The 13,447-nt window shown below is 35.5% G+C and overlaps 1 protein-coding gene across 2 annotated transcripts in view; it reads left to right on the forward strand.

Moving 5' to 3' along the window:
- The window catches only part of COL4A5 (collagen type IV alpha 5 chain), a 228,554-nt gene that overhangs the window by 123,648 nt on the left and 91,459 nt on the right, over positions 1–13,447 (forward strand). For both annotated transcript variants that reach the window (XM_029930017.1, XM_029930018.1), the window contains exons 7-17: positions 1,370–1,423; positions 1,758–1,784; positions 3,867–3,947; positions 6,312–6,374; positions 8,013–8,048; positions 8,137–8,178; positions 8,331–8,423; positions 10,384–10,437; positions 10,534–10,590; positions 10,803–10,847; positions 12,661–12,714. In XM_029930017.1, the coding sequence (XP_029785877.1) occupies positions 1,370–1,423; positions 1,758–1,784; positions 3,867–3,947; positions 6,312–6,374; positions 8,013–8,048; positions 8,137–8,178; positions 8,331–8,423; positions 10,384–10,437; positions 10,534–10,590; positions 10,803–10,847; positions 12,661–12,714 (606 nt within the window). The remainder of the gene's footprint in view (positions 1–1,369; positions 1,424–1,757; positions 1,785–3,866; positions 3,948–6,311; positions 6,375–8,012; positions 8,049–8,136; positions 8,179–8,330; positions 8,424–10,383; positions 10,438–10,533; positions 10,591–10,802; positions 10,848–12,660; positions 12,715–13,447) is intronic.

The raw sequence follows: 13,447 nt of genomic DNA on the forward strand, positions 1-13,447 counted from the left end.
ATTAGTGTAGTATATACTTGAAGGCTATAAAATTATTTCCAATATTTCTCCAAATCATTGTGACCCTTACCAACACTACTACCAACAATAACAACAACAGTAACAGCCAATAACAACAATAAATTTTTTATTTTGGACTTGTTAGGCTTACTTCAGCTGGGATGAACTTATAGTAATAGGACCAATGTGGAGTTAGTTTGCATGGAACATTGCTGTTAAAACGGGCGGCATTCTTGTGTCTATTCTGGTTATTTATTTGCTTGCCAGCATGCCTTGAGTAACAAACAGACCACTAGCCAAAGCTGTAAATTTGAAGATCAATGTACCCATAATGTATATAGTATACTATATGATTAAATGGATCTTATTTTTCTTTTTGTAAGGCAGCACCTTAGAAGATCTCATGATTAGTTTGTGATTGAGGCTCCCAATTATGTGAGCAAAAATGTTTTGAATGGATTTATTATGTATACTTTCAGATTAAACGTTTTTAAATATTTTTTTTTACTATGTAACTAATAGAATGAACACTAGGGATAGAATCAGAATATGTGGGTTCTTTTGTTTTCTGTTTTCTAAACTTGATGGGCAGGCCACTTCCTTTCTCTCTGGGCCTATTTTTTCCATATGTAAAAAGTGATGGAGAGAGGAGTTCTGGACAATAAGTCAAAGTCACAGAGCTGTAATAATTTTGCTCTTTAAGCCTCTGACAAGGATGAATCTAGGATTACCATGGCGTGTAGGTATAGAAAGGAGGTTGCATTGGGGTTCTTCTACAGTAATTTTAGCTTTTGTTTTCTAAACCAAATGTCCATATTAGTACTTTACGATAATGAGTGAGAAAAATTGGGTGCCTAGAAAACATAATGGCCTGCAATTGCTCGAACTATTGCTATTATTGTCCTCTTGGTGATATTAATGGCATTCTCTTACCATCTTTTCCTCTTTACAAAAATAATTTGAAATAGTTTACAATAAAAGAAAAATGCAGTGCAGCAGTTAAAATAAGAATCTATATAATACATGGGCAGGAAATTGAGACAAATCATTAACTATTAAATGTGATGATGGCCAGGAATTTGTGGTGTGATTGTCTCAAAATAGATTTGTCAGAAGAAAATGACTAGGGTGGAAGACTTTTTTCTTTATTTCTGATTGGGATTGGTGCGTAGGATAAAGGTATCTTAGAAGGTTGAATTGATACGGGCAGTTGATAATTAATTGGAAAGGGAAGGCTAATGAATTTTTGGCAATCTGGCATGTTTCAAAATGGGTTTTAAAGAAATCTTTTCAATAAGTCATTGTTTGTTGGTATAGTTATTCTTTGTTTCTTATTCCTCTATTACTCTTTCATTTTAACTCCTTCTAGGGAGAACGTGGATTTCCAGGCAGTCCCGGTTTTCCTGGTTTACAGGGTCCTCCCGTAAGTTATAAAATTTGGAATTATAATGAACATAGGAATTTACAGAAGAAACAGAAGGGTAGAAAGTGAGCTCAGTGCATTCATGTGGAGCAAATTTAGTATTTTTAAACTATAAGAAGATTTTTAGAAAAAAAAACGTTGGTAGTATAGCTCTGTGCTGGGTAAAATAAGGATTCTGTTGTCATATAAATGTCATCTCTAAGTATCCTAAGATACTTTGTACTTAGAATGACCCTACAGTAGTCTACTCAACTGACTATTTGGAAAGCAGTGTGTTCTTTTGCTCGATCCCCTCTCATATGTATAAAACAATTCATTTTCTTTTTAATAATAGGGACCTCCTGGGATCCCAGGTATGAAGGTAAGCATCCCATGCTAGGAAAGTAAAAATTTTAAGTAAGATATTTGAAAAGGTTGCAAATTCAAATCAGATAATGTCTCTGACTTCTGCCTTAAAATGGATATTTCTAGAAGTTGTACAGGTACACACAAGCTACCTTTAAGCAATCTCCTTTGTTCCCATGGCTTTAACTGTCTCCTTTATGCTGATACACTTGTAAATGTGTATATAAGACTCAAAGTTCTGTAAGTCCTATTACATTTTGATACAGTTGACTGTCTACTCCCTCTAGAAATGCTTTTGTCCCCTGACTTCTGTGACGCTGCCCTTTTGTGATTTTGCTTCTGTATCTCTCTGGCCATTACACAGTATTCTATACAAGCTCATTCTATTCTGTGCAGCAAGTATCAGAACATAGTTCTGACCCATTCTTCTCTTCTATGCCTAGCTATATTGTTAATGCTTGTGGTATTATTTACTATCCAGCTACTGGATACCTCCATTTATATCTCTAAAATATACTTTTCTTCTCAGTTGGATGCATGTATTAAACTGCCTCCCTGATTTCTACTCAGATATCTCCCAGACATTCATTTTAACACATTCAAAGTAAACCCAGATCCCCAAAACTTGAGAGCTAGTATTTACATGTTCTTTTTTTATTTTATTATTATTTTTTTAGTATTCACATCTTCTACAACTTCACACACCTCCTCATTCCATTCTATCACTAAATATTGTTAATTTTTCCCATAAAATATATCCTGGGATGCCTGGGTGGCTCAGTCAGTTTAGCATCATACTCTTGATTTCGGCTAAGGTCGTGATCTCATGGTTGTGAGATTGAGCCCCACATTGGGCTCCGCACTGGGCATGGAGCCTGCTTAAAATTCTTTCTCTCCCTCTCCCCCTGCCCCTCCCTTACTCGAGTGCTCTCTCTCTCCCTCTCTCTTTCTCTAAACAAACAAACAAACAAATAAATAAAATATATCTTAAATTCATCCACTTTTCTCCATCCTCACTGCCACCACACTAACCATAATATCTCATCATAATGTTGATGTTGTGGTAGCTTCTTCTTAATTAGTCTTTTTTTTCCACTACTATCCCCTCATCTCCCAGCCTGACTTATTCTATATATAGCAGTCAAGAATGATCTTTTAAAAACAGAAATCAATAATTGAATCTCACAGGGCTTCCCACTGCCTCTGAGATAAAGTCCAAATTCCTCTCCATGGCCTGTAAGACCTTCATGTTCTGGTCCCAGCCTACATATCCAGACCTCTTTTTAAATCACTTTTCCCTGGGCTTGCTTATCACATGGGTCTGCATTGAAGTTATTTGAATGTACCAAACTCTTCACTTTTGGGGTCCTTTACACATGCTCCTTAAACCATGTACTACTCTTACCCATTTCCATCTAGCTGAATCATTCTCCATTAGATCTCTGAGTGTATGTCGCCTTCACAGATTGCTCTTGTTTTGATTACCCAAACTAATTTTCACCAGTATTTCTTTTTTTTACTTGAAATGTATTTGACACATAACACGGTATATGTTTAAGATACACAACATGTTAATGTGATACATTTATATATCATGATTGCCATTGTAACAATAATTAGCACCTCTATCAGGTCGCATAATTAACAATTCTTTTTAGTCCTTCACTATTTCTTTATAATGTACCATGTTTTTTCTTCATAGCCTTTAACAGAACATTTTCTCATCTTATTTGTTTACATGTTATGGTCTGCATTTCCCTAGTATATTGTTAGCAACATGAGGACAGAGGTCTTGTTTGTCTCCTTCACTACTGAGTATCCAGAGCCTAACACAATTCTTGGCAAAGGTTAATATTTAACAAATGGTTTTGTAATGAATGACTGACTGAATGCATCACAGGCTCTTAATAAATAGATTGCACTTCAGGGTATCTGGCCACCTTGCCATTTCTCTCTAAAAGATAAATATATCCATGTTAATGCCTAATCTTCAGTACATTTATGTGACATTTAATTTCAGATCTTTTTTTTTTTTTTGTGCTCTTACCAGTTTTCATGTGTCTTAACTGTTACAACTTCCATTGATAATTTCTTTCAGGGAGAACCAGGTAGTATAATTATGTCATCGCTGCCAGGACCAAAGGGTAATCCAGGTTATCCGGGTCCTCCTGGAATACAAGTAAGCATCCGGTGATTTTCTTTATTTTCTTCTTTATTGATTAGATACGATCACAACATCAGTTTTTCCTCTTCGGTCTTTAGTAAGTACCCTTTGTTTTAGTTACAGAAATCATCATCTAAAGTTTGATACACATAGCATGTACTTCATACCTGAAAATAAAAGCAGTCTCGACCAGAGAGAAGTTTTATAAAGGACTACTTTGTTCTTTTATCTTTCTATCTGGTTTCCATGGAAATTTTTGTTTTTGGGTTTGTCAGCAGAAGTAGGCTTCTGTATTCTTATTCTTGTGCTGTGAGGATCAGTAAGTAGTAGGAGTAGCACCAATAACTGCAAATGGTCTGATCCAAAATACAAATCATAGGTCTCCCATTTACGATATTTGAAGACGTCATTTGTAACACTATTAGTTATGCATAATGCATGAACATATCTTGAAGCCTGGAGGAAAAATATGTATGCATAGTGAATATCAAGCATAATCTTAAGAAAATAAGTTATTTTAGCCTATAGATAACACACATAGAGACAGCAATATCTTTCAAGTATTTATAGATCAGGTAATTTCTTGAGGTTTGTATTTCACAAGGCTTGATCCCTTTGCCAAAGAAAATCAGTATTTTCTAATATTTGATTACTAATTATAATGTTGGGGACGTTATTCAGTAACTGCCATATCATTCCATGCTTGACATCACCCATCCATGTGCTTTTAGGTACTCTCAGACTTGCCCTATAGCTCATAATTTTTTGTTATGTAATATTTGAAAATATAGCACAATACATGCAAAATATATGTATGTTATGAAGCATAACTACCAAATGAACACCTATGAACCCCAAATAACATTTGAGAACTAGAACATTTCAAATAATTGTGAATCAGCCTGTGGTTCCCTTGGGACTCACATCCTTCTGCATTCTACCAAGGCATAAGTACCATTTTGAGTTTTTTTATTGCTTTTTAAAGATAGTTTTATTTTATATATGCATATCTCTAAACAAGAGTGTTTAGTTTTGCTTGAAAATAATATAAAATTTATGTAGTTTTCTGTAACTTTTTCTATTTGATATGTTAAGATACATCATATTCCTGGGTGTAGCTGTAGTTCATTCAGTTTCACTTCCCTATAACATTCCATTGTGTGAATATACTACAGTATGTTTCTCTCCCTCCTATTATTGAATATTTGGTTGTTTGGGGATTTTTTTTAAATTACAGAATAATCCAGGATTTACACCTAGATATAGAATTGCTGGAGTTCACCAAAGTCAAATTTTCAGCTTAAGATGCCAAATTGTGTTCCACAATAGTTACATCATTCCCTTATCTGTTGTTCCAGTTATTCTCACTTCCTTCCTTGTATTCAATCTTATTTATTTTTAATTTAATTTAATTTATTTTATTTTTTGTACCTTTTAAAAATCTTTAAATTTAAATTTTATTATTAAAATTATTTATTAACATACAGTATAATATTAGTTCTATGTGTACAATATACTGATCCAGCTGTACATTATTCAGTGCTTATCACAATCAATAAGTGTTCTTTTAATCCCCTTCACTTATTTCACCCATTCCCCAATCTACCTCCCCTCTGGCACAACCAATTTTCTTTATTTAAAAATCTGCCTTTTTGTTTGTCTCTTTTCTTTGTTTTGTTCCTTAAATTCCACATATGACTGAAATCCTATGGTATTTATCTTTCTCAGACTTATTTACTGAGCATTATACCCTCTAAATCTATCCATGTTGTTGCGAATGGCAAGATTTCATTCCTTTTATGGCTGAGGAGTATTCCTCTGTGTGTGTGTGTGTGTGTGTGTGTGTGTGTGTGTGTACCACATCTTTATCCATTCATCTATAGATGGACATCAGTTATTTCCATATCTTGGCTATTATAAATAATGTTGCAATAAACATAGGGGTGTATATACTTTTTCAAGTTAGTATTTTCATTTTCTTTGGGTGAATATATAGTTGTTTTTTCCTTTAAAATAGAGAAGCCACCTTGAAACCAGTAGCTCTTCCTTTCCCATTTCTAGCATAAAAGCCCCAGTAAACACCCATCCTTATCACTTTATTTTGTAAAACTTCCTTACTGTGTATTTGCCCTACATTTGTTATCTACCACATAAAACAGAAGTTTTCTAAAAGCTGTATTCATTCTCTTTAGTTGAATTTCTTTATGGTTAATCCTTTTATTCTTCTACATTTTTAAATTCTGCATATAACACTGTAGAGTTGTAGAATTGTGTACTCAATTTCTGGCAGTTAAGTTTAAATTTCATTCAGTGTAGTTCTTTGTGTGATATAATGAGGGTTTTTTTTTTTCAACCTTTTCTTCACTTCCTTTATAACAGGGCCCAGCTGGTCCCACTGGTTTACCAGGGCCAATTGGCCCCCCAGGATCACCAGGTTTGATGGTAAGCTTGCTTCTGGAATTTCATTTCTCCTACTTAAAAAAAAACAAACTTCTTATAGGAATACTAATATTGTTTCTGTTACTTGAAAGAATACATTGCTAATGCTTATAATATATACGGGATATTTTATGATGTTATGGCGAACAATATATGTACTAAGTAATAGTTCCATTTTCTAGATGGAGAAAAATGAGGTACACAAAAGGAAAGATTTAAAATAAAATATCTTGCTGGTTACCTCTTGAGGTGTCAGTGCTGAAGCTGATTCTGTCCATTTCATTAAGTCTTCTCAGGCAATTCTCTAGGCACTTGATGAAACATGTTTCTTCTATCTGCAGTTTTCAGTTTAAAAGGAACAAAAAACAGGTATTCCAAAAAAAAAATTGACTCTTGTTTCTAAGGGGCCTGGGACTAAACAGGATTGGTGAGGGTAGTGGCTCACTTTGCAGTGGGATAAGGATTTGTGCACCTCAGGAAAGAAGCAACAACGTGTGAAGACTTTGAGTATGCAATCAGTTCTCTTACTTTACTACCTCTATGTTCACTCATATTTTCTCCTGTAATTAAATTCTGAATATTTTTGCCCCTGCAGTACTTAGATTTCATTCAAGTCAGGCTTTGGACTTAGAATTTTGCTATTGCCCTCTTCAAAGGGCAAGAAAATTGTACTTCAGTCAAAGTAATTTCTCATGTGCCACTCTCTCTCTCATGTCCCATATATTTAAGTGACAGTTTTCATTATCCCCTTATAGATCATACAGTTTTGGTTGTGACAATTGGTCCTCTATTCTTGAATGAAGGAAATAGCATTTGGTAAATATTAAGAGAATCTACCAGAAAAGATTGTGATTGCTGCTTTCCTGGAAATATCTAGGAGAGGATCAAAAAACCCCTTTGTTTAGTTTATTTTAGTTGTAGACACTTGCAAAGCATGAGACCCTGGACTATGGCACTTTTTCCTATTGTTCCATTGTTACATCAGTAAACCCTATGTGTGTTGTTATATCTTGAGTTTCCTCAACTCCTGTGGCTGTGTAACTGATGCACTCTGCATTGCTGAATGTTCCTTCAATTAACCCTGATTCAACAGGTGAAGCAAAGTCTTAGATGTGCCACCAGGGTCCAATATGTAAATAAATAGATCCATTGAGATCAAGAGGTGATAACTTGGCCGAACAAATGCCTATCTAACTTTTCAAGCCTTGAAACCTTCTTAAATATACAAAGTCAGGTCACGTAAAAATGAAACAATTAAAAAAGGGAAACATGCTTTTTAGAACTAGAGACTTATTTGCCTTATGACACCTACATTTACCTATAATTCTGATATGACAAATTTGATGTTTGTTGAGATTAACTTTTATATTGATTTTGGGCACTGGTGTTATCCCTCTGCCTCTACTCAGCCTTACATTTCTTCCCCTGCCTACTTGTATACTGCTACAGGAAATCTTCACATTCATCTAGATTGTTAAAATCAATTTAAATGTGAGTGGGAAAAAACAGGAAAATACCATTTTGAAGGGCATTTTCAGCCCTCACTTTTATGAAACCAAATAATTTTTTGAAACCAAATAATTTTTTAATAAATATATCAATATGTCCCATTTTTTTCTGTTTCTGTGTGACTATTCTTAGGGCCCTCCTGGTCCACCAGGACTTCCAGGACCAAAGGTAATTTTCTTTCTCTTTACATTTTTATTTGGTATGAATTATTTTTGTCATTGTCTATGAGCTTTTAAACTAAAACATCTCTCTTCAGGGGAATATGGGCTTAAATTTCCAAGGACCCAAGGGTGAAAAGGTGAGTAAAGGAAAAAGTTGATTATTCAGCTCAGTTTTCTCCTTTCCCCATCATTTGAACTTGTCTTTTTGCTTCTTGCCACTGACTTATGTTTTATATTATTGTCTGTGTGTATTATGAAATATTACTTTCTTATTAAATCTTACAAACAGGGTGAGCAAGGCCTCCAGGGTCCCCCTGGGCCACCTGGACAGATCAGTGAACAGAAAAGACCAATTGATGTAGAGTTTCAGAAAGGCGATCAGGTGAGTATGTAGACAGGAAACCAATGAACATTTTGCTATAAAAGTGGCATTCCATTAAAATGCATTATAAGCTGGAATATAATTGTATATGAAGGTATTTTAAAAATAACAAGAATTTGAGATAATTAAATTTCTAAAGAGCTTCATTGAGATATAATTTACATTCCATACAATTCACCTATGTACAATTCCTTTTTTTTTGTATATTCACAGGGTAGTGAAACCATCACTACAATGTGATTCCAGAATATTCTCATCAGCCACCCCCCACAAGACCCCATACCTATTTGTTGTCAGTCTTCATTTCCCTCCAAACTTTCAGCCCTAGGCAACCAGTAATCTACTTTTTGTTTCTATACATTTACCTACTCTGATCACTTCACATAAATTGAATCGTACAATATGTTTTTTTTTGTGTCTGGCTTCTTCTACTTAGTATGTTTGTAGTTTCATCCATATTGTAGCATATATCAGTACTTCATTTCTTTTTATGACTGAATAATATTCCCTTGTGTGAATATTTTACATTTTGTTTATCTATCATCAGTTGATGGACATTTGGATCATTTGCATTTTGGGCTATTATGAATAATGCATTCATGTACAAAATTAGGTCTTGGTAAGGTAGATTGTCATTGTCTTAGATGACTGTCTTCTCTACATTTCACTGATATACAAGGGCAAAGATGGTGTTACTCTATAAACCCTTGTTGTTGGGGCACCTGGATGACTTAGTCAGTTGAGCATCCAGCTTCGGCTCAGGTCATGATCTCACGCTTTGTGAGTTCAAGCCCTGCATCGTGCTCTGTGCTGCCAGCTCAGAGACTGGAGCCTGCTTCAGATTTTGTGTCTCCTTCTCTCTCTGACCCTCCCCTGCTTGTGCTGCCTCTCTCTATCTCTCAAAAATAAATTTAAAAACATTTAAAAATTTAAAAATAAGTAAATAAATAAACCCTTGTTGTGTTTAGAAATAATTATCTGATACTTTGCTTCTACTAGAGTAGATGGGATCATACATATTATTTATTTTTTTCTTTACGTGAATTATTTTTTATAGTTTATTTTCAAATTGGTTTCCATATAACACCCAGTGCTTCTCCCCACAAGTGTCCCCCACCATGACCATCACCCCCTCTCTCCCCCGTCTTCAGTCCATGGTGCGTTTTCAGTATTCAGTAATCTCCCTTGATCTGTGTCCCTCACTCTCCCCCACTCTCTGATGAATGGATCAAGAAGATGTGGTATATACATATTGTTTGTCGCATAGTGGCCCACCCTTGAACAAAGTGTGTACATTCTTGTTTCACTTTAATGCTAATAAGAAAGTTAAGGATAAAAGACAGATTGACTGCAACCCTGCCATCAGTATGGATTGAGTCATTCAATTCTCTGACAAAATGGATGTGTGTTATATAGCCCCTACAATGACTTGTTATGGGTATTCTTGCTTTTTATAAAATGTACCATTAATAATTTCATTTTAAGTGTTGTCCTTTTATTTACCAAAAACTCGGCTTGTGCACACATTAGAAATTAACTGAAGTGAGCAAAGATGGGTCTAGGTTCTTTTGCCTAGCAAATTTCAACTTTGAATTAGAAATATCCTATTATCTAGGCTCCTGGGTGGTTCATTCAGTTAGGCATCTGACTTTGGCTCAGGTCATGATCTTGCAATTTGTGAATTCGAGCCCCACATCAGGCTTTGTGCTGACAGCTTGGAGCCTGGAGCCTGCTTCTGATTCTGTGTCTCCCTCTGTCTCTGCCCCTCCCCAGCTCGCTCGCTCTGTTTCTCTCTGGGTGTGTGTCTCTCTCTCAAAAATGAATAAACATTTAAAAAATTAAAAAAAAAGAAACATCCTATTATCTTTGGTTATACTACATGAATCCATTGTTCAGCTTGTTAAATGTGTTCTTAGCTAGCTCTAGTATTAATGTTTTCCTTTCCCCTACTACTGCATAGGGACTTCCTGGTGACCGAGGGCTTCCTGGACCTCCAGGGATGCGTGGTCCTCCAGTAAGTAGCCTAAAATTCTTTAACCTCATTTAATGTTAATTGGTGTTGATACATAGCACTCCATGAACCTGTGAAAAACTATTTTTCTGTGTACAGGGTCCTCCAGGTGGTGTGAAAGGTGAGAAGGGTGAGCAAGGAGAGCCTGGCAAAAGAGTAAGTGTTATGACTACAAATACTCTTTGCTCTTAAATCCTACTTGCTGTGTCTCAAAATGTCACAACTGACATATTCATTTATTTATTATAATATTGAAATCTGAAGAGTCTACTTAAGATAGTCCAATAACAGAAAGAAAACTTACATTCTTTAATCTCACATATCCTAAATAACAAATTTATATTCTTGCATTTCTTTGACTCTTATAGGGTAAACCAGGCAAAGACGGAGAGAATGGCCAACCAGGAACTCCAGTGAGTAGATAAAGTCTATCCTCCCACATGACTCCCCAAAATGGCACCATTTGTATGTGGTGGTAGAGAAGCAGGATGGCAAACAGGCTTGAGTTTGGAAATTGTTGGTAGGAATGGAAATTATACTTTCTCTTTTGAATATGAATTTAAAATTCCTTTGTTAAAAAAGGAATTTTTGTTCATATTTTTAAGTCTGATTTATTGAGATATAACTTGTATACAGTAAAATGAACTATTTTCACTGTATAGTTCTGTGTGTTTTGACAAACACATATAATTGTATAACCACCTTTATAAAAACGATTACATCACCCTCAAAAGTTCCTCCTATATTCATTTGTAGTCATCTTCTCCTCTCCCTACCACTAAAAGCCCCTGGCAGCAGTTGATATGCTCTTCATCCCTATGATATTCCCTATTCCAGAATGTCATTTTTTAAATGGAGCCATACTGTATATAGCCTTCTGAATCAGGTTTCTTTCACAGAGCATTTTACATTCTACTGCGTATCAATAGTTCATTCCTTTTATTGCTGAGTAGTATTTGAATGTAGGGACGTATCAAGGTTTGGTTGTTCATTTACCCACTGGAAGATATTTTGGTTTTTTTTTTTTCTGGTTTTGGCCATTATGAATAAAGCTGCTTAAAACATTCACATACAATATTTTGTGTGAACAAAAGTTTTTTCAATAAAAGTTTTCACACATCATTCTAATTACTATTAATTAATCAGGAAAATAAAAACGTGCAAGTCCAGGGGCACCTGGGTGGCTCAGTCGGTTAAGCGGCCAACTTCGGCTCAGGTCATGATCTCACAGTCCGTGGGTTCGAGCCCTGCATCGTGCTCTGTGCTGACAGCTAGCTCAGAGCCTGGAGCCTGCTTCGGATACTCTGTCTCCCTCTCTTTCTGTCCCTCCCCTGCTCACTCTCTGTCTCTCTCTCTCTCAAAATAAAATAAAGACATACAAAAAATTTTTAAAAACGTGAAAGTCCAGGAACATTATTTCAAGTGGCCTCAGTATCAAGAATATCCACAGTAGATGTTAAAAGAGGTTTTCAAGGACAGAAAACTTGATAAAATTTTGGAGACCATTGTGAAGGAAAGGGATAATTCCTAACAAGACTATAAATTGGAAGTAATAAAATCAGATAGATCAGTGTCCAGATGATTCTGATAAAGAGACAGTCCTCAATTTATAAACTCTAGTTTCACAAATTACTTTAATATAAAATGGTTTAAGCGAAGGTAAATTCGGGGTCCTAGTTCCTGGCCCTTGGGAACAGTTGATCTTTGTTTCATGTTTTAGGCAACCATGAAGGTCAGTAATTGCCTCTGATTGATTTTCACAGATATCTTCAGGGAAAAGATGTTCTCTGTTTTCACTAGGAGAACTCAACTCAGATCAAATAAAGATAGCTACCAGACAGGTCAAATAATGACAATTTTTTGGCAGTGGGTCTCTGAAGAAGCTCCAACCAGTTCTCTCCCTTCCATTTGCTGCTAGGGTGATGGTATTAACCTTGATCATGAGCTGTTGGTTTTCAAGACCGTGTGGAGCTGAGGAAGGGTGATGGGAATAGAGCAGTTTCAAATACCAGAAAGCTCTGTGCTCTTACCAAGATTTAGTCATTTTGTTTTCCCCAACAAATCTTCCTGGATTGCTGCAAGCCTTTGGCTAATTTCTAGACTTCTAAAAAAAGTTGACTCTGACCATTTTTGCCAGTGTTCCTTGTTGATTTTATGGAGGAGAGGATGTTTGGACATCCTTACACCACCATTTTTGCTGATGTCACTCTGTCCTCTGTTTTAAAGGGTTTGCCTGGTGATCCTGGTTCCCCTGGTGAACCAGGAAGGGATGGAGAAAAGGTAAGAATTTTAACACTTTGAAGTGACTGGTTTTATTCTACTTAACATATTCCTGTTCTCTGCCAAGGTTGAGTTTGTTTGTTTATTTATTTAGTTTGAATTTATTTTTTTATTTATATCCAAGTTAGATAGCATATAGTGCTATAATGATTTCAGGAGTAGATTCCAGTGATTCCTCCCCTATGTGTAACACCCAATGCTCTTTCCAACAAGTGTCCGCCCTAATGCCCCTTACCCATTTAACCCCATCTCCCCACCCAGAACCCTTCCAGCAACCCTCAGTTTATTCTCTGTATTTAAGAGTCACTTATGTGTGTCCCCTTCCTTGTTTTTATATTATTTTTGCTTCCCTTCCCATATGTTCATCTGTTTTGTATCTTAAATTCCTCATGTGGATGAAGTCCTATGATATTTGTTTTGCTCTGACTGGCTAATTTTGCTTAGCATAATACCCTCTTGTTTCATCTGTGTTGTTGCAAATGGCAAGATTCCATTCTTTTTGATTGCCAAGTAATACTCCATTGTGTGTGTGTATGTGTGTGTGTATATATATATATACATATATATGTGTATATATATATGCCAAAGTTGAGTTATAAATGAAAAAGTTGTAAGTAACTAGCTTTTGTATTCAAAACATACCTTCTTTATTCATCTTTTGGTATTGGTCCTTTTTCTTTTGTACCATTTCCTCTAAATTTTCATTCATTGTCATAAATCACAGTTCATGTAG

This window comes from Suricata suricatta, chromosome X, assembly GCF_006229205.1.
Source record: "Suricata suricatta isolate VVHF042 chromosome X, meerkat_22Aug2017_6uvM2_HiC, whole genome shotgun sequence".
In the NCBI taxonomy this organism is placed as follows: domain Eukaryota; kingdom Metazoa; phylum Chordata; class Mammalia; order Carnivora; family Herpestidae; genus Suricata; species Suricata suricatta.